Raw genomic sequence first — 19,699 nt, forward strand, 5'->3', positions numbered from 1 at the left:
GATTGGGCTGTGGAAGTCAGAGGGGAGAGAGCAAGAAAGGTAAAAGGGAGAGGAGCTCAAAGAACTCACCAGAAAACTGGAAACAAGAAGCTAGAATACTACTTTGGGTCCTAAAGCACACTAGACCATCTCTTACTTAACATTGCTAAAGGAAGCTTATTGGGAACCTAGATTAAAAGTTGCAAAATGGTCACCCTGGAGGACTTGTAATATGTAGAATGCCAGTTTTACCATCTTTTTGGTGGAGTATTGTGCTTTAGATTTAATGGATCTCATGCTGTGTTCTTTTTGTTTAGTGATATTGATCTAGTTGTTTTTGGGAAATGGGAACGGCCCCCTTTACAGTTGTTGGAGCAAGCACTAAGAAAACATAATGTGGCTGAGCCATATTCCATTAAAGTACTTGATAAAGCTACGGTAAGTAATAGTCTTTGGAATACTGAACTGAAAAGCTTTCAGTCCCCTTAAGATGATGGTGATAAATAGCGTTCTTAATTCATGAAGCTAATGATATTGTCTTAAGCACAATGTTTTGCTCTGTGCAAGATTTTAGTAGAATCTGTCTCTGCTTAGCGGTAGCACACAGTTTTTTACATGGACAACAGTAATTCTGTGTACTGTGTTTGCCGGAAGGCCATACTTTATGCTTATGTTGTCAATAAAGATCTGGAAGTCAGTATTTGCAAAATATCTAGTAAAATAAGTTAACTATTTGTATAATGTTTTTCCACTGACCTTTGAGAGGACTTTTGTTTAGCCAGGGGCCAGTAACTAGAGCTGTCTAGCTTGAAACACCGATTTTTCAGGTTGTCTTGTTTCTGATGGCAGTGAAGTGTTCCAAACCTAACATTTGTTTTTCCCTTCCAAAATATGCTACTTAAGAGCTCTATTTCATTTGTGAAACTGATGTATAGTATCTCTTGCATCTGTCTTGTAAGCCTAACGGATCACTTGAATATACTAAAAACTTAAAGTATGAGAATTTTATATTGCTGAGTAAGTGGTGTTTTCTCCAGGAGACTAAGCAGAGTATTCCAGACTTCTTCTAGCAAGCTGTTACATTTTGTGGTCTCTGAAATAGGGTGACTCTTTTAGGTCCACGAGATTCCTATGGCTTCCGTTGGAGTAGCAGTATATAACATTAGCTCTGGTCATCTTTGGTTTACCTGAGAATGAGTGGGATTTTCAGAATCAGTGATACCAGTTAGTGATGAAAAATGGCACTAGGCTAGGCTTATCAATTTTACTAGCCTTTCTTATTTTATTCCCTCTGCTGTTGGTATAAAGTGATGCTATACTTCTGCTCTTTTTTGTTTTCCATTTCAGATTAAAAATACAAGAAGTTCAATTTAAAATAAATCTTATCAGATGAAGTTTAGGTTATGATTGTAAGATGATTTTGTAGGACACTGCCTTCAAGGTGGTGGTGTGAGACTGAACTACCTATTCAGTAGTTCTATAATATTTTATTGCTGCCAGAAGAGGAAGTATTGCTACTCCTGCTTTGCTTTTATCCGTTCTGGCTTTCATTTGACTCTGCAGTGAACCAGTTCAGCTTGATAAACCAACAGACGGTGCTTTATTTTTTCTGATAGGCTAGTCGTCTGTCAGTTTAGTAAGTGAATGGTGCAGTGCTGGGTCAGATGAATGCAGTTCCCAGAGGTTATGAGAGTAGAATGTCTCCTATTAACAGCAGTGAGTCATTAAATTAAGTAAATTTGGTTGCCTTACAAAACACTGATATTGCAGCTATGAAGGCAGATATCTAATAGCTATAGGAGAGTACATGAGTGATCTAAGTTAATGTGATCATGTACCACACATACAGGTGTTTTTAATCACCTCATTAAAAAGTGTTCGCTTGTTAGTCAAGTTAGGATTGTTATCTTTTCTCAAAAACATGTTTCCTTGTCTTGATAGTTGCATTCATTTGGACTGATAGTATCCGTGCGTCTGTCTTAAGTGAGTAAGCTGGAGAATAGCACCAGTGTTGCATTTCTGGGGATTCATAAAACCTTGTTTTAATCTTTTCAGGTACCAATAATAAAACTTACTGACCAGGAGACAGAAGTGAAAGTTGACATCAGTTTTAATGTAGAAACTGGTGTGAAGGCAGCTCGATTTATCAAGGAATACATGAAGGTATCAGCCATATAATGAATGTTATATTACTTACCAACGATGTGCCAGATGCTTAGCAAACCTTTTTTGGTATGGCTTAAGACTTTTGAAAATTTATTGCTGAAGACTGTTTTCATTAATACTAATTAAACATGGATATTTTAATTTATTTTCTACTGGTATCTATTCAGTGTTGCCTTCGAGTGCTAGGTGTTTGTGTGGATAAACCTGTACACTGAAAGGACTTCTACAATCACATCTAGATCTGCAGATAGGTACTAAACTTTGCTTCTAAAGCAAGTCTGTTCAAGTTTTGCTTACCTTGAATTTAAGTGATGCTTGATTATGAATACTATCTTGCTAAACATTGCCTAAAAACAACTCTTCTGTAGCTACATACTTAAAATGAAGTTTACTTTTATGCTCTGCAGTAAAAGTACTGTTTAGATGGAAAGCTTTGACTATAAAGAGCGACACTGGCATTCAAAGAAGAATATAAAAATTTTCCTGTTGGGTGGGTGGGGATAAATTTGATATGTAAGCTGTTTGATCAAATAAGAGTTGAAGTCTATTCATCTGTTTCTAGAACAAAAAAAAAGCATGTTTCAGTTCTTTCTGTGGAAACACTTTATAGCACACTACTGAATAACATTTTTGTATTAGAAGATGAATCTTCTTGTGTTGAGATTGTGTAGTTCTTTCTTTGTTTTGGAATGTTGACATTGTCATTGATAAGACTTATTTTGCTTTGCAGAAATATTCTTTGCTGCCTTACTTGATTTTAGTATTAAAACAGTTCCTCCTTCAGAGGGACTTGAATGAAGTTTTTACTGGTGGAATTAGCTCTTACAGCCTAATTTTAATGGCAATTAGTTTCCTGCAGGTAAGTCTGTTCCTTATTTGTTTCTGTGTTCTTTAAAATATTTTGGTTTCTGTGCTTATGCCCTGTTACGGTGCTGTTTCTTTAGACTCCCCTAGCAATGCACAGCTTTCCTGTTACGGCTCTAGGTGTTTGATCATTGGCAGCTCCTATGGACTACCTCTTAAACTTCTAAGAACTTCTGTTCACTGTGTGAACTGGAACAGCAGCAGGAGCCTTGTGAACGGCATAGAGGCTGTGCTATACCAGGGCCTGTGATGTGGATTATGCTACCTTCATGGGCAGCCTATTCCAGTACCTGAATCATCTTACTGGTGTTTTGTAAATCTGCCAGGATGCAGTTTAAGTCTGTTGCTTCCTAGACTACTGGTACTGAATGTGCAGAGTAGTTGATTTCAGTGTTTATTAAAATTATGAAATCAGTCAAGTTGTTTTTTAATTATATGTTGGTTAGGTTTTGACATACTTAAAACTGGCAGATATTGTAGGTAACTGGTGAAATAGCTAATGAGTTATAACTTCTTCCATTACATTTTTGTGACAGTAAGCTTTGTACGAGTGTGATGAGGTACAGTGTTAGCGTCTCTCAGCAGCTGTAATAATGGAAAAACCTATATATTCTGCTGCTGTTAATGATTAATTGAAATGTTACTGTAGATTTTACATACCATATATAATATGAGGAGATTGAGAAAAGAACTGTATTTCAATTGGGGTAAATAGATTCCCCCCCTGCTTCTGAAAATATTAAGACCGATGGATTTTCTGTGAAAAATCAGGTATTGCTTTGTTACTAATTAAGCTGTAATGTAGTATGCAGTACTTCTTTATTGCTTTTGGATTAGGGAAAAGAATTTACTAATCCTCAAAAAGCTGGAAGAGGAGGGAAGAAAGAATTCTGTGGCTTCCAGATACTGCTGAAGTGCTGCCCCCTCTTGGTTATATGAAAGTAGTTTAAGTACATGAAGAATTAATGACTCAATTCAGACTTGTGTAAGAGATTATACTCAGCTGTTTAAATGAGAGCTTTTTGTTGCACTGTGTTATGGTATGAAAAGCATTAATTTTTAATAATTACTGTTCTGTGTCACAGCTGCATCCAAGAATTGATGCCAGAAGAGCTGATGAAAACCTTGGAATGCTTCTGATAGAATTTTTTGAACTTTATGGAAGGAATTTTAACTACTTGAAAACTGGTATTAGAATAAAAAATGGAGGTGCCTATATTGCCAAAGAAGAAATCATGAAAGTCATGACTAATGGATACAGACCATCCATGCTATGTATTGAAGATCCTCTCCTGCCTGGTAAGATTGTACACTTCTTCCAATATTCCGGAGCTCTGGCTCAACTTGTGCTCTCACAGCTTACGTCAGAGTCCCTAAAGTCTGTGAAGTGAGTTAAGACGCTGCGCTGGTGTCGAGGCACAGTTACGGAGTGGGCTAAAGGATAGGGACCTGAAGTCTCCCAAGATTCATAGCCTGAGTAAATTGGATTGCATGCAAACAGTGCAGACACATAATGCGTTGGAGATTCAGAACTGTGTTGAGTGTGTAAGATTCTCTAACAGTGCTGAAGGGTAGCAAAAGGAAGAGGTCCAGGAAATCCTGGAAGGGGGTTTGTTAGTAGGAACAGCTCTCCGTTGTTCATTATGAGAGAATGAGAATGGAAGATGTAGCTTTTCTGGTCACAGTCTGTGGTGCTGTACTTCAGATAAATTATACCATATGGGAAAGAAACGCTGCAGATGAGGTACTGTCCTGCAGGGCGGTGCAGTAGAGACTGCACAGAAACATGGGTGTATGTCCATGAATGTGTAGCAAGGGAGCAGCTGTATTATGGTGTTGATGTGAAGAGTGGTTTGCATAACTGGCTTCTGTGCTGCACAGCAGCCTTTAGAGAATGCCAGTTATCGTTGCGTGTACTTTTGAAAGTAAATAACTTAAAATATTTTTTTTTCTTTAAGAGTTGGTTTTGATTCCGTAACCTTCAAAGTAATCAAGATTAATTTTGGCTGAGCTCCTGAAAAAAATTTCCAGCTTTATAGTATTCAGTTTGGATTCTATTTAGACCGTCACAAGTAGCTGAAATTTCAAAACAGTTTTTTAACGAAGTCAGTTTTCAGTTAATTTGGACTTCAGCATTAGTATTTCTAGAATGTAATTGGCACTCAAACTCCATACTGTCATGTCTTGTGGGTAGACTGCTTATGTACAGCACTTTTAAAGCAAATACCATGGATCAGGAGCTGAAGTCTGGCATTTTTCTAAACACTCATTATGCTGAATGTTCATAGTTCCCTAGAACAGGTTGCAATCTAAGATACTTATTTGTCTAACTACATCTCTGATATGTTTGTAGCTCTGAGTTTGTGTCCATCATGACTCTTGCACTTGGCCAGGCATAAGTGTGATTTTGCAGACCTTTCATTGCGTTACTGAGATTTCCTTCAGTAGCTGTGTACTTGCCTGAAGACCCATTTGGGTAGCAGCATGAGCCACGTTTCTTTAGAGTCAAAAACCTTTACTGTCCTCCAGTTCTGTTCCTTCCTATCTGCCGAGGACTGAAAGAGAAGAAATTATGTATGCTGCACAAGGTTTTAATCGCTGCTAATAGTGCTGTGGAATTTTTTCTTCTCTTCAATGACTCTTCAGAGAAGCAAAAAACCATAAATTTCAAGTCCAGTAGGGGTTCTAAACTGTTCCTCCTAGGATAAATCTTGCAGAAGCAAAGAACTATAGAAGAAAGATCTCTAGTTAGATGCCATCAAAGAGTTGATAAAAATTAAATTTTAGCTGTGGTTATATGGGCTGAGATAATGTAATTCTTACAGGAGAGAAAGTGTTTTGGAAAGGGAAATGAAAGCTGACAATGACTTCAAGTTATGTGACCACTGTGTCCCATAGGGATATTTTCTGGCAGCTATCACAGAGCTTCAGAACTTGCCTGATGGAACTAGGAGGAAAATTATATAGAACCTATAGGATGGCTCTTTGAATCATGAATACAGCCTCCTTAGATCTAGACTTAACCATATATTCTTACAGTATCTAAAAGTACCTGTCAAACGTATCTAGAAAATGTCTAGAATTCTGTTAATTAGTTTAGTTCTGTTACTGCGTGTGTCCCAGTACAAAAAAGCTTTTCCAAGGGTTCAGGTCCTTGACCAGTTGAAAAGTCGTCATCTCTGCTTGATTAGTTTGTGGTCAGATCCACTCAATGTCTAACTCCATGAGGGTCAGTGCCAGTATTGTGGAGGAGATGGGAACAAGTATTTTGGTAGAGTGGACACAGTTGTTTCTTGACTTCAGTTACCATAAGCTGCTGTAGAATTTTTCCCTCAAATCTGTTTTTGCACTGTATGCGCAAGTTTTTAATCTTTTTTTGCAATCCTTTTTTACCCTGATCACAGCTTTCTGTATAGTTCTGGTTAAGCCTTAGAAGAAGACTTCGAAAGATGACTTTTTAATCCAGAAATAAGACAAAAAATATAGGGATGGAAAAAAAGCCTTTCAATTTCGCAAGATTATCCAAGTAGTGTAAAAGTCGCTCCTATGAGTGTATTCACTGGTTCAGCAATAGAATGCTGAAAGGTATAACTCACAAGAATAACTTTAGACAGTCTTGTAGGGGACAGGATTAAGTTCGGTGGGGTTAGTTATTTTAAGTTGGAGGAACTGTTTTTTCTTCAGTGTGAAATGGTGATGTCTGTCTAACAGATAAATGATGTCATTAGAAGGATATGATACTTCAGTTCTATCTGTTCAGTACCTTCTGTTAGTTACTAGATTTGGAAGGAACAGGCATCAACCTGTTGTGTTGCTGTTTTGGTTGTAGTGGGTTTTGCTCAGATTCTCCTGGGTGCTGTAGGGTTTCCTCTGAGATTCTCAAAGACTGATTATTAGGTGCTAGAGGATTATAATTTCTGTGATTTGAGAACAAAGATTCCGACAAAGATGTCAGGAGTCTATACTTGAAGTGGGAAGTGTGTTGAAAACTGGATTTGAGATGTCAGGCTAATGTAACCGGTGATGCATTTTGAAGTGGTAGTTTATACTTTGCCTTCGTACATAGCCTAAGATTCTTCATCTTGAGTTAGTGTCCTAGGACAGGGTAATGAGATGAAAATCTTTCCCTTAGCATCATCCAAAGAAGGGAGTTTCTATAAACATCTGGTAGCTGCCACCATTTCAGTTTCTCAAAGCAGTTGTCCTCTCTTTGTCTAAAAAGTGAAAGCATTCATTTAGGAGAACTGCAAAACCAGGCACTCGGAAGTCTGTTCACAGGAACATGTTGGAGCAGGGTAGATGATATCATCCTAGAAGAGGTTTGTGCGGAGTTGGTCTAGCAGTATCCTGTCTTGGAAGACATGACTCTGGTTGCAGGTGACAAATCTTTAATCTGTGGTTGTAAAACAAACTTGGCATTTATTCAGCAGGTTGTTAGGGAAGCTTATTATTTTATGCCTTTGTGAATCACGTGATTATCAAGGTCCTTCAGACATTTCTGATGCTCAGAACAGGTATGATTTTGATCTTGGTTCAGATTGGTAGTGGCAAGAGTAGCTAAATCGCAGTTTAAGACTTGGAGTTCCACCTGTGCTGCTCCCTTAATGAGAAAGGTTGTTCTTCATTCTGAATTGCTGTGGGCACTAACAAAAGTTCTAAACCTTAAATTCAATGCGTGTTCTTTGAAAAGAGACTCTTTAACTTCAGGACTAATTATGCTTCGTGTTGCTTGCTTCTGCATCTTGATGGGTCACAAATACAGGAAGTAATTAGATTTGAGATTGGCAACAACTATTGGGATTATCTGTTCTAGCCTTAGTGGCTGCTCAAAGTTATTCATGGCAGCTTTTCAATATCTGCTACTTTTCATTAGAACCTGCAAATGTGTGTGTATATAAAATATATGCATTTATAAAAATACACAGATACATTGAAGTTAGCATCTGAAAGAACCCCTTTAATGCTAAATGTTGCAAAAAGGTGCTTACTAGATAATAGCTTAACATAAATGGATCTGCTTCAGTCCTAACTCATGGTCTTACTTTTACCTTTCCAGGCCACGTTCTTAAAACTGCTTCAGGTAATGGAAAGGTACCTGACAGAGTGGTAATACTGATAGTGAGTGATGGAAATCTTAGACATGCTCCTTTAGGGATGAAGGCTTTGTAAGAAAGAATGAGGATTGAATTATACATGAAATCACACACCATTGTTATCTACTAATGTTCATCTGAGGATTGAAGTCTGTATGATTTTGTGTTTTTTAAAGAGTGAAAGCATTTGGCTTACGTGGTTTAACTGATCAGTCTGTAGATTGTGACGAAGGATGCTCAGGTATGTAAGACGTGATCTGCTAATGAGAACGATCTGTCGGAATAAAATCTATTCAGGACAGCAAATGCAAATATGTGATCTTCTGTCTGCTTTAGTATATTGCTTTCTGGATTGGGTAGGGCTATACAGACTTGACTGGTACAGTTGACAGTAGCTCGCATAGTAGCTTTGGCTTCCATACCTGCTTTTCAGCTGCAGTGCAAGTCAGAAGCTCTGCAGACTGTATAATCGAATAAGACATGTTTATTCAGACATTTTTATGAACTAATTACAGGTGCAGAATGAAGCAATCCAGGAACCTAGGCATGCTATGGCATAAGCTGTCCTGCCTCTGTTCTCAAATCTGCTTCAATCAAGACACATACACAACTTCATTGGTGGTTTAAACTAAACTGCCTGAGTTTGCCATAAGTGGGTTAAGGAAGGCTTATGATTTCTTTTGCTGGCACAATAGTAGAGGTGGCAACAACTGATGAAAGGAGTAACCAACAGTTTGTAGCAGCAGTGTCTTCATTTTGGTGTAACTCCATGCAGGATGCATGTCAAATGTAGCTGCCTTAGCACCAGATTAGACTAAACTAATGCAATTTGTTTAAGTGTGTGTTCTTAATTCCTGTTATGTGAATTTATAGAATCATTTAGGTTGGAAAAGACCCTTAAGATCATCGAGTCCAACCACAGATGGACTCGAATTTAGTGGTAGGTGCAGTTATGTCTGTTTAGCCACTTGTATATATTCCATTTCTGTATTGCTTTTCAATTTAATTCTCTTTTGTATATATGTTTAGCCTGTTGTTATGTGGAAGGTGGCATTGTTGCAGGACACAACAATGTGTCCTGCCCCTGGAAAACCTGTACTGAATTAATCATTGTTTTTCTGGTAGAATTAACATTTTTGAGTTCTGATTTCCTGACCATTGAAATACTTTGGTCTTTATTCAGCTGCCTTCGGACTAAGTCCTTTTTGAAGTCCTCTGCTAATTTGTAGTGCAGCTCTGAACTTAACTACAACGTGTTTCTTCCTAGATTTACTGTCCGAGGCCTACATTGGTGTCTGCTTCTACTTCAGGATAGAGTCCAATTGCAAATACGCCTTTTAGAGAGGCTTCTGTAATTTTGAGCCTAGTAGCTGCTGGATACTGCAGCGGTGCATTCAGAACAAGATACTTAGTTACTTCAGTAAACAGGAAGTATTTCTTGATCAGTTTTTGTTTGACCATATAAATTACTGAAGAAATTTTGTGTTCCCAAAATGCTCTTATGTTCCCAGTCTGTTTTCATTGATTATGCTTTTCTGTTAAAGTGGCATTATGGTTGAGAATCTTGGAGGACTAAAATGTGTTGTCAGGTAGTAAAGCCAAGGCTGTTTTTTTTCCCCTGGATGGCAGACCTCAGCATATTTGTCTATAATGGCTTGCTGGCCAAAATACTGAGAGTGAAGGGTTCCTCTAAAGTCAAATTCAGCCTCATTGGATTCAGTCCTCCAAAGGATAGATTCTGTCCTTTACCCATCAATTTTCAAAGCGGATTTTTCATTAAAGCTTGTTCGTGGGCCCTGATCTGATTTTCAAGCTTAAAATAAACATAGAATCATAGACTCATAGAATCATTAAGGTTGGAAAAGACCTCTAAGATCATCAAGTCCAACCCTTAACCCAACACCACCATGCAGTGGTTCATCCCTTTCCAGTGTTCTCATAGCATTTCAAGCATCATTCTGAAGGAGGGAATCTTGTACTGTAAGCAGCTTTCTACCCACTCAAGATCTAGTCTGTATTTTAGACATGCAATTTGAAGGAAGTTTTCTTTGTGTTTCTTAAATTGAGTGGTGACGGTGAACCTTTGGTGTCTGGTGCCAAATATATCTACAAAAAAACCCCCAGATGTTTCTTATTGCTAGTAATAGCCGAATTTTTCTAGGTGTCAAATGGGAGACCAATGTTTGTACATTGTCGCTGATACAGAAGCTTTAGCATGTTCTTAACTTCTGCAGTTCCTCACACATGGCACTGGATTTGGAAGGAGTTCCGTTATAAATGTCTCATGCTTAAAGAGGGGCAGTCAAGAAGTGCCACTAACCTGATAAAAAAACAATGCTGTACAAACTTCTGGAATCCTCTGTGATAGATTTTGACAAACTGGTTTATCCTGTGGAGATAAGTAATCTGTGTCAGTCTATTAATCTGTAGTTTTGATAAGGTTAAGTAGGGGTTGATCTAAGTATACCTGGCCCTGTGAAGATGATGTGGTTGCACAAGTGGAATTTTAAGCTGAATTTGGCCTGCAGAAACTCTACTGGTAAGTGAGACATGATGCTTTAAGCTTGGTAGGTTTCCTCTTAAGACAGCTATAAGAGCTTTAAGCTGATCTCTATTCTCGGTTTCTTTCAGGCGCTGGTACATTGGTATTTTAAAAGTGGTAAATTGAATGCATAATGTTAAGTGTCAATTCCTAAGCTTAGCTTCTTTTATTGAGATAGGCACACTTAGTTGTTCCTGATATGAGTAGGGTGGGCTAACCAGTTTAAACAGAATTAAGCTGTGTTGTTAAGGCTTCTGAGCTTTAAGTATGAATAATTTTCTGGTTACTGATATTAAAAAAAGATGATCTGATGACTGTCACATTATTTCAGGAAACGACGTTGGCAGAAGTTCTTACGGTGCCATGCAAGTGAAACAAGTTTTTGATTATGCCTACATTGTTCTTAGCCATGCAGTATCACCTCTTGCAAGATCATATCCAAATAGAGATTCTGAGAGGTAATTAGTCCACTTTTTGAATATCCATTTGTCTGTGTAATCAATTAGGAATGTTTGGGTCTAAATCAATAAAAAGAATATTGTTATTTATTGTTTAACTGCGGCTGTATTGAAATCTGCCCAGAAATTTAGGCTGCCCAGTGGTATTAGAGTGTAATGCCTCAATGTGCAGCACTGAAATGAAGACAGCATGACAAAACCCAGGATGAGTCCAATGTGAGGTTCTCTTAGTGTGGAAGGGAGCCAGAAGAAATTGGTCTTTCCTCAAACATTCTGCTTAAAGTATTTCAAAGGAGGGTCTACTCGTTTAATGTTTGGTATGATGTATGTCTGTGCTACGGCAGAAAAAAATGTGTGTCATCAAATTGTTTGTTTAGACACAAAACTAGACAACAAGGCTAGAAATTTCCCTATTTCTTTAATACATGCTCCCATAAGCTGTTTTAAAAGGCTTGATATGTAATTAAGCTGTTAAAAGAACCAGTTCAGTTTGGCCGTAATGTCGGAACTGCCATTAAAAGTAGCGTACTTCTAGACGTGCCATTTTTAATGCAGTTCTTAATGTCTTTCATAGAAACACTGTACAGCTAGTATTTTCTCAGCTTTCACCTTTGCAAGCTTTCTGTTTTTTGAAAGGGGGAGGAGAAAGAAAATGGAGGCATGTCAGCCATGTTGTATTTTCATTCATGTATCTGCTCTAGCATCTGTTATTCTAACCCTCAGTACAAGTTGGGGCTAGACCAGAGGACATCTCTTCCCTGAGACTTCCCTAGAATCCCAGTGGCTTTGAGCTCCCCAGCTAATTGCAGGGAGGGACGGCTGTAACAAGTCACATAAACCATCTAGATACAATTCCAAACTCTAGCCAAGCTGTTAGCTTCCAGCATTAACGTGATTGGAAATAGTTCTCTTATAGTAAGTTTACCACAAAGTGGATGCAGTCTTCCGTGTGGATTTAAAACTAAAAGTATTTTAATAGTGCCTATGAATCTCTAGGTTTTCTATGGTGTTAAATTCACAAAGGTTGAGACTGCACTTGTGATGGAGATCTAGGAAGAGTGGTACGTAGTGTTGCACAATGACATTTGAGACTGCTGTTTTAAGATAGATTAAAGGTGTATCTGTTAAATGTGTACGGCCTGACAATCTTGTTGCTGAATGAAACTTCATTCTTATGTAAGTATAGATAGAACAACTTGGGATTCCTGAAGTTTTGCTTTTGTCTTGGGTCCTGGCCTTCATTAACTTCTCTGTGGTTCTCCAAAGAATATAGTCATTCTGTTATGAGGTACCTGTATTTATTACAGACATCAAAAAGTATGTTTGTAAATGCATTTAATGGAAGCCTCAGATGTAATCAATATTCACATGTGCACTTCGCATGTACACTTCTTACTGTATTTGGGAAAATGTTTGAATTTTGTCACAACTTCAAACCTTGGGAGAAGTCCCAGCAGCAGTGTTCAGGTGTCGTACATCTGACTTGTCTTTCTGCTAGTTCTGGGCTGTCTGTGCCAGTGATGTCTGAGTCTCAGAACTCGTCATGCCAGTGGCTTGCCATTCTGTCAAAGGGAGTGGTGTTGCAAGAGGAACAGCATTCAACAAAGTCCTGTATGCAAGTAGTTCCCCCAGCACCAGTCTTGTCAATGCCAAAGAACCTGTATGATGAGCTGTTTGGTCCAAACAAGTTTGTTGCAGAACCTCAACAGCAGTCCATGTCCAGTCTCAGTTCTTAGTTAAAACTGATGTGCTTGGGCAATCCAGGTGTATTTCAGATCCTTCTTACACCTGTTAGGCAGAGTGGTCTAGGCTCTCTATAAAGACTTTTCTGGTGGCCCGACCTAAAGCCTTAGCCATCCAGGAGCCCTTTGTCCTGATCATTTTTTTCCCCTTTCTAGGCTTGTTAGTGGTAGATCAAACTGTAAACAATGGGCTCCCTTTAAGAGCAGTGACTAGCTGTATGACATTCTACTAGAAGGATCAACAGAGACTAAATGAAGAGCACTTGAAAGGGTAGGAACTTGCAGGAGGCTGAACTCCCCAGGCTGACTTGAGTTTGTTCAGTTTTGTCATAATTGGAGCTAACTTTCCCCTAAGTGGAATGGTTTGTTCTTGAACTACCTGGTGGGTTTGAATTCATACTGGCTCTTTCCAGGGAAAATTTCTGTGTACAGAGTCCTATCTTGCAGGTGACAATCTCAGTAGATTTCAAATCTTTCTGGGTGATCATCATTACTGCTCTTTTTCAGTCTAACTCAAAGGAGCACAAGCCTAAGTTAATTTAAGGCTTTCTAGCCAGCTGCTGCTTCTGATATTCCCAATGTGCAGGGGAAAAACCAAAAAAGAGTCAGAATATGGTCTTCCAGCATAGGCCTTTTTCTTGTCCGTGTTCTGTAGTAACAAGTCCCACAGAATAATAAGGGGTGGATTCAAATCACTCTTATCAGCCTCTTCATTCAAGCTTCCAAATACAACATCTGGAGTGTACTGGGAGTTGAAAGCTATCTTCTGTCATCAGCTGAGTCCTGAAGGTAATTCTTACAGCTACAGAAATTACCTTAACACTGTTTTGTCCCCAGTCTATCTCACCCATCCTCTTTCAAGAATGGCTCAGGAGAGGTTGATAGACAATTTAGTAGATTTTGTTAGAGCAAGCAGATTCCCATCAGCTTGGAAGGAGGGGTTTTCCTAGTAGGAAAATGAGGAGACTGATCCATTTTGAATCTGTACAACTTGTATGCAAGGTCAGGTTTGGTGTTGTGACTTCAGCCAAGGTGATTGAAAATCACGATTGATTTCTTAATATTTGGGGCCATGGGGACATAAGTCTAGCTGTAAAATATGGTTATGGACAGGATAGTTCCCACTTAAGGGTCAGTTGTCCGTATGTGCTTTGTATAGCTTTCGTATGGTCTTTGGCCATAGCCTGTCTCTCGAGAAGAGTGTGTCATCTTAAGCGAGCTACCTAAAGAAGTCTAAGGAGTGATATTTTCATAGGATCATAGAACCATTTAGGTTGGAAAAGACCTTTAAGGTCATCTGAATCGAACCGTTAACTTAACACTGCCAAGTCCACCACTAAACCATGTTCCTAAGCACCACATTTACATGTCTTTTAAATACCTCCAGGGATGGTGACTCCAACACTTCCCTGCAGCCTGTTCCAAGGCCTGACAACCTTTTTGGTGGAGAAATTTTTCCTAATATCCAGTCTAAACCTCCCCTGGTGCAACTTGAGGCCATTTCCTCTTGTCCTATTGCTTAGCCTCCTTTTCTTCAGGCTAAACAACCCCAGCTCCCTCAGTTGCTCCTCATAAGACTTGTTCTCTAGACCCTTCACCAGCTTCGTTGCTATTGTTTCGACATGAAGTTTCAAGTTAGTGACCATTTTCCCAGTTTTATTTTGTTTCTTGATGAACCACAGGAAACCTTAGCAGATGTTTGGCAACAAGCTCTTGCTCATTGATTCATGTTCTTTGAAATAATGGACTATCTGTTACTACCCTGTCCATGGTCTCTACATTAAGGTGCAATTTCACACTCTACCTTGTCTAGCCTAACTATCTGTGGGCTGCCTGCTGTCAGCTGCCCTTTTTCTTCCTTCTCAGTCTGTATATTCCTGACTCTTGCTTTAGATTAGATCTAGCGATCCTGCAGTCAGAAGGTGAGTCAGATGAACTCTCTGGTCTGACTGAAAACAAATTCATCAACACTTCTGTCATGTCAAGAAGTTGATCCAGCTTGTGGCTGCGTGATGGGGCAGATCAGAAGCAAGAGAAGCAGCAGGAGTTCACGCTTGGGGGCAGATGGAGAGAGTGGTATTGTACCATTTGACAGCCATAAGTTATGCTGATCTGGATGTGACAAAGATGCATCCTTAGGTTTATATGTATGTCTGTAGGTCAGCATTTTGGCTTACATGTTGGCCTGTCGCATGGTTCAGATACGAATGTGTGCTCAGACTGTGTCTCTAATCAGCAGCGTAGCCACATCTGGGAGGCAGACAAGGTCATATGAAATGAGGAATGGAAGACTGGTTCTGCTGTGATGTGCCCTTCCAGTATAACTAAGACTTTTGAAACCCTTCTTCAGTTCCTAGAGTTGCAGATTGGTAACAGGTTCCTCCTTATTGGTGCCAGACATGTGGTAGTAGGTGCACACCATGCAGGTGATGAGGGAAAGGGACTGTCATGCCTACAGGCCAGAGTTCAGAGTTTGAGGAAGCCTTGGCAGGGTTTTGTTACTGCATGTCTGGAGTTGTCATTTGCAGGTGATAATCTTCAAAACAACAAAAGTCTGGGCCATATATAAAGCAATCTTTCCATCTCTGTGCTTGAAAGCTGTTTGGTCTCTTCCTTGTATACAGTTCAACTGATCTAACTGCTGACAGGTCTGTATGTTAGGTTTGGGTTGCCCCTGGTTGGCCAAGATAGTCCTGGGAGCTCTGGGAGCTTTCAAAGGGAATGTTAAATTTGCCTGCTAGATCTGCTGACACAGAAAGCAGAAATGTGCTGTCTGAAACAGTCCTTCCTTTGCTTCACATCTTGAATGGTGGGTGGCTGTTACTAGAATGCATGCTGTCTCTTAAGAGGCATAAGCAATATCAGCTTCTCCTGCACAGAATATTTGTCTGGGTAACAGTTTTAGATTCCACCCCCCCATCCTCATGCTCAGGCAGATCCTTCTCAGGTGCTCCTTAGCCTGCTTTTAGATTATATTGCCCTTTTAATACCAGGGGCATATTTCATAAGTTCAGTTAAGGCCTATTGAACGGTTATTTTGACTGACCTTCACAGACTTCATGTTTTTTCCTGCTCTGATACTCACTTGTTCATGCGGAGCTTGGTTGGAGATATTTGATTTAATGAATCTTATGTCAGCAATTTGAGCTTTTTAAGAGTGATCTTAAGATTTATTTGCACTGTAGTTGTGCTGTAACGACAGCTAGAAAGTGTCCCTGTGAACTGAGGGCTTGCAGTGTATAAAAAGAGGAGCTTCTAAGCTCTTACCGTAAAATAAACTAGGTATGTAAATAGTTTATTCCTGGTTTTACTATATGATAATATTAAGGGAAAAACCTTAAAGGGGCATCTTTCATAGGAGAGCTGTCTAATTTTATTAACCAGTTAACTGTTAGTTTTCCACGTTTTCCAAACAAGCATCTTTGAAGAATTGTGGGAGTGTCTCATATATCTGTAGAAATTCTGGCCTCGGCCAAAAAAACCCCCAAAAGCATGGAATTTCCTCATAGTAAACGTGGGGCAGATTAATAGTTTTTTTGCTCCTAAGCATTTTCAGTGCTGAAAACGGATATAAGCACAACTTTTAAATGTTTATTTTAAAAAACTTTTCTCTGACCTCGTGGATGTGCTTGAGTCCCATATATGTGAATGGTGTTCTTTGAGAGCAGTATCTAGTTTGATTACGCTTGCTTCCTCTTTCTTTGCTGCTGTATTAAGTATATGGCAGTATAGCCTTCATCACCTTTCAGTTTCTGATGTCTCATAATGAATGTTTTTAATTTTGGTGTCTGAGCAATGTAGCATGGATCTGCCTTTGAACTCCTGACCTGATAACTTAGTGAATTTCTTTTTTTTCTACCTTTCTACCAAAAATGAAAGTTTGGGGCTTTGATCTCTATTCTCTGTGAAAGGAGCTAGTGAGAGAAGAGATTGCCAGGTTCTGTATGTGCAACTCTGCCATAATTGTTGGTGTAGCAGTAGTTTCACCCATTACATCTATTTGATAGCAGGCATTTTTAGTATATCAGTCACCCAGGCTGATAAAAATACCATCCTATAATCATTCATTTTCATTCTGGTATATGAAGGCATGACTATTGATTTGCTTCTGGGAAAGTACTCCAAGAAGTTTCAGACTTGACAAACTCCTTCATAAGAGCTTGTGTTATTTAGTCCATGTTCATTTTCTGGTTCTAAGACCACAGGTGGCAGCGGTTGTGAAATGTATAGGTTATTCTGGAGTAAAAGCTCAAATCTTTCTGAAGGCATTCTCAGATGAAGCTTTTTAGCTGCAAGATTTCCTTCTCTGTCCCAGTGCTGAGGAGACCCAGTATGTGTTTGTTTGAGTCCCATATTGGCATTACTCTTTTGGGAACTGCAACTTCAGGGCCACAGCTGATTCTCTGCAGTATTGGTCATCTCTGTCTTCATTCTGTCTCCTCTGGCTTAACTTCCTTTTTGAGATTGAGAAACCAGAGCTGCATCAAGTATTTAAGATGCTGTTATGTCATGGGAGTGTACATTGACAAAATACTATTCTCTGTTTTATTTGTTCCTTTCTTAATGTGCTCTACTTAGCAATTGAACTGTGGTTTTCAAAGAATTACCTATGATAACCCAGATTTTTAGTTGCTGGGTGGTGACAATCACGCCTTTAATTCTACATGTAAAATTCAAGATTTTATTTTCCAACATGCATCATTTTATCTACATTAATAAACAGAATGGTGGATGACATTCATTCTGTCCGTGAGGCCCTTCTGCAACTCTTGGACTTGTTAACTTAGATGATATTATTTGGTTCAATGTTTGCTTAAAATGCTGGACTGCCTTTTTCAGTACTAACACATTGACATGTCTTTAAAGTTGGAAGACCGAACATGGAACATGTGGTATTCGGTCTTGCATGAAATAGTAATCCCTAAGCCAGTAGGAGAATTATTGCTCCTTTTTAAAGTGTCACCATGAAATGACCTAATAAAGGTAGTCTGAGTACATTTAGGTTATGTATGTCTTCCCTTCCCATTACACACCTAAACCAAAAGAAAATTCCAGTACAGGTACAATGTACCTTTATGATGTGAAATACAAAATAACCTTTATTGTAATCATTGAAGATTTTCAAAACTAAAATAACTTTACCTTCTCCAGGATGGTAACTTTTCATAGCCCATTTTTGTACAATAGTCAGTCCTTCATGTATCTTGAGCATGGAGTTTATAGTTAGTGTTTCAGCCACTAGTCCCTGATGAAAGGAAAGCTTGAAAGTTTAGCTCTCAAACAAGGACACAGCTCCTGCTCAAGAAGTGCAATTCAAATAGCTGAATGTTGGGAAGGTATGTTGGAAAAATATTACTTTATACTTCTTGATAACTGGTCACTGTTCAGCACTGAACCACTTACTGTTATGAATTTTCTTAAATTCTAACTTACTCTGGTTTTGGAGCCAGTCTGTTTCTTGTTTCCACTACCTCGTGATCCATGGTACTTCCTTTATAATTGTGGGGATCTTACACCTTTTAAGTTGTCTTGTAAATCTGTAAGCAAGGACTAGTGAAGGTTTCTGTCTTCAGCTTGAAGGTCCGCTGCAGGGCTGGGATATTAATGTCTTTAGTGCATCCCATAACTGTTGTAATCCAGATTCTGTGGAAAAAATATTTTCTGTGTGGAGAAGTGTGAGAACCTGTAAATTACTTTTGTCAAGTACACTGGTATCTGCATGTACATTCTTGATAATTAAGATGCACTCCATTTAGAAATACAGAGTAAAAATCTTACCTATGTGTCAGTGCTTGCATGTTAGTATGGTAGAAGATAAGTAATATACTAATTTAAAAATTGTGATGCTTCAGTGGATTAAATGGTGCGCTAAGGAAATGAAAATTCAAAATGATTCTTTGGTTAGGGATATCTTAGACTGAATTTTAGCATAATTTGATTGCTTGTTGAAATGCTTGCAAATATGTAACCAACCGTCTTTGTTTAATACTTAATTGAAAAATTTTTTTAGCACATTAGGTAGAATCATCAAAGTGACCCAAGAAGTGATTGACTACAGGGCCTGGATTAAAAAGAAGTGGGGGAGCAAAATTAATTTATCACCTGAACTTGGTAGGTATAGCAGGAATCTTAGAAACCAACTTAAAACTTTTTCTTGAATTTGATGTAATTCAAAATACTCATGCCTTGAAATTAATCACTTTTCAGATATGTAGGAAAAAATAAAAGGAATTTGTAACTTTCTAACCCAAGACTAGTTTTTTCTGAGCCTGTTTTTCAGTTAGCTTGTTAAACTGCAGCTCTTCTTAGACTTTAAGGCCCATGTGTTTGTATTCTGTGCCCTTAAGTGATCCTTATGTTTTCTGTTAACAGATAATAGGTTGAAAATAAGAGACCAGATAGCTCCGTGCAATGGAGAACAGCAACAGAACAGAGACTCTGAACCATCTTACAACCAACGCTTGGCTTTGTCATTGGCTAGTACACAACAGTTATCCTCTGGCTCATCTGCCTCTTCTGTATCATCACTCTCCGGCAGTGACATTGTAAGCTTTTTCTTTTAATGGGTTAAACTAATAAGAAGCAGAGTTTATCATACTCTTCAAAGCCTCAACTGGTACAACAGCAGTTAATGTGATACCATCCCTAAGCTGCTACAGCAAATTAATAGCTTCCTCTGCTCAGAAAAATTACTGAAATCAAATATGTTTTCATTAAATTAAATGGTTCTTAATTCCATCCTAAATCTTCAATTCTCTTTGTGGTAGTACTTAGATGTAATAAAATATAAAAACCTAAGTTAACAGTAGCTAATTAAGTAGAAGAGTAGAAATATATCTTCATAAATCTTCCCAT

At 38.6% G+C, this 19,699-nt stretch overlaps 1 protein-coding gene across 1 annotated transcript in view; it reads left to right on the forward strand.

Annotated features, from left to right (window-relative positions):
• PAPD7 (PAP associated domain containing 7) overlaps positions 1-19,389 on the forward strand; it is a gene marked incomplete at its 3' end in the record, with an annotated part of 36,158 nt that extends 16,769 nt beyond the window's left edge. Inside the window, exons 4-10 of the mRNA XM_009574932.1 lie at positions 297-417; positions 2,035-2,142; positions 2,876-3,004; positions 4,095-4,308; positions 10,976-11,102; positions 18,855-18,955; positions 19,217-19,389. Of these exons, the coding sequence (XP_009573227.1) occupies positions 297-417; positions 2,035-2,142; positions 2,876-3,004; positions 4,095-4,308; positions 10,976-11,102; positions 18,855-18,955; positions 19,217-19,389 (973 nt within the window). The remainder of the gene's footprint in view (positions 1-296; positions 418-2,034; positions 2,143-2,875; positions 3,005-4,094; positions 4,309-10,975; positions 11,103-18,854; positions 18,956-19,216) is intronic.
• Between the last annotated feature and the right edge of the window lie 310 nt (positions 19,390-19,699).

The sequence above is a fragment of the Fulmarus glacialis genome, unplaced genomic scaffold, assembly GCF_000690835.1.
Source record: "Fulmarus glacialis isolate BGI_N327 unplaced genomic scaffold, ASM69083v1 scaffold37313, whole genome shotgun sequence".
Taxonomy (NCBI): Eukaryota; Metazoa; Chordata; class Aves; order Procellariiformes; family Procellariidae; genus Fulmarus; species Fulmarus glacialis.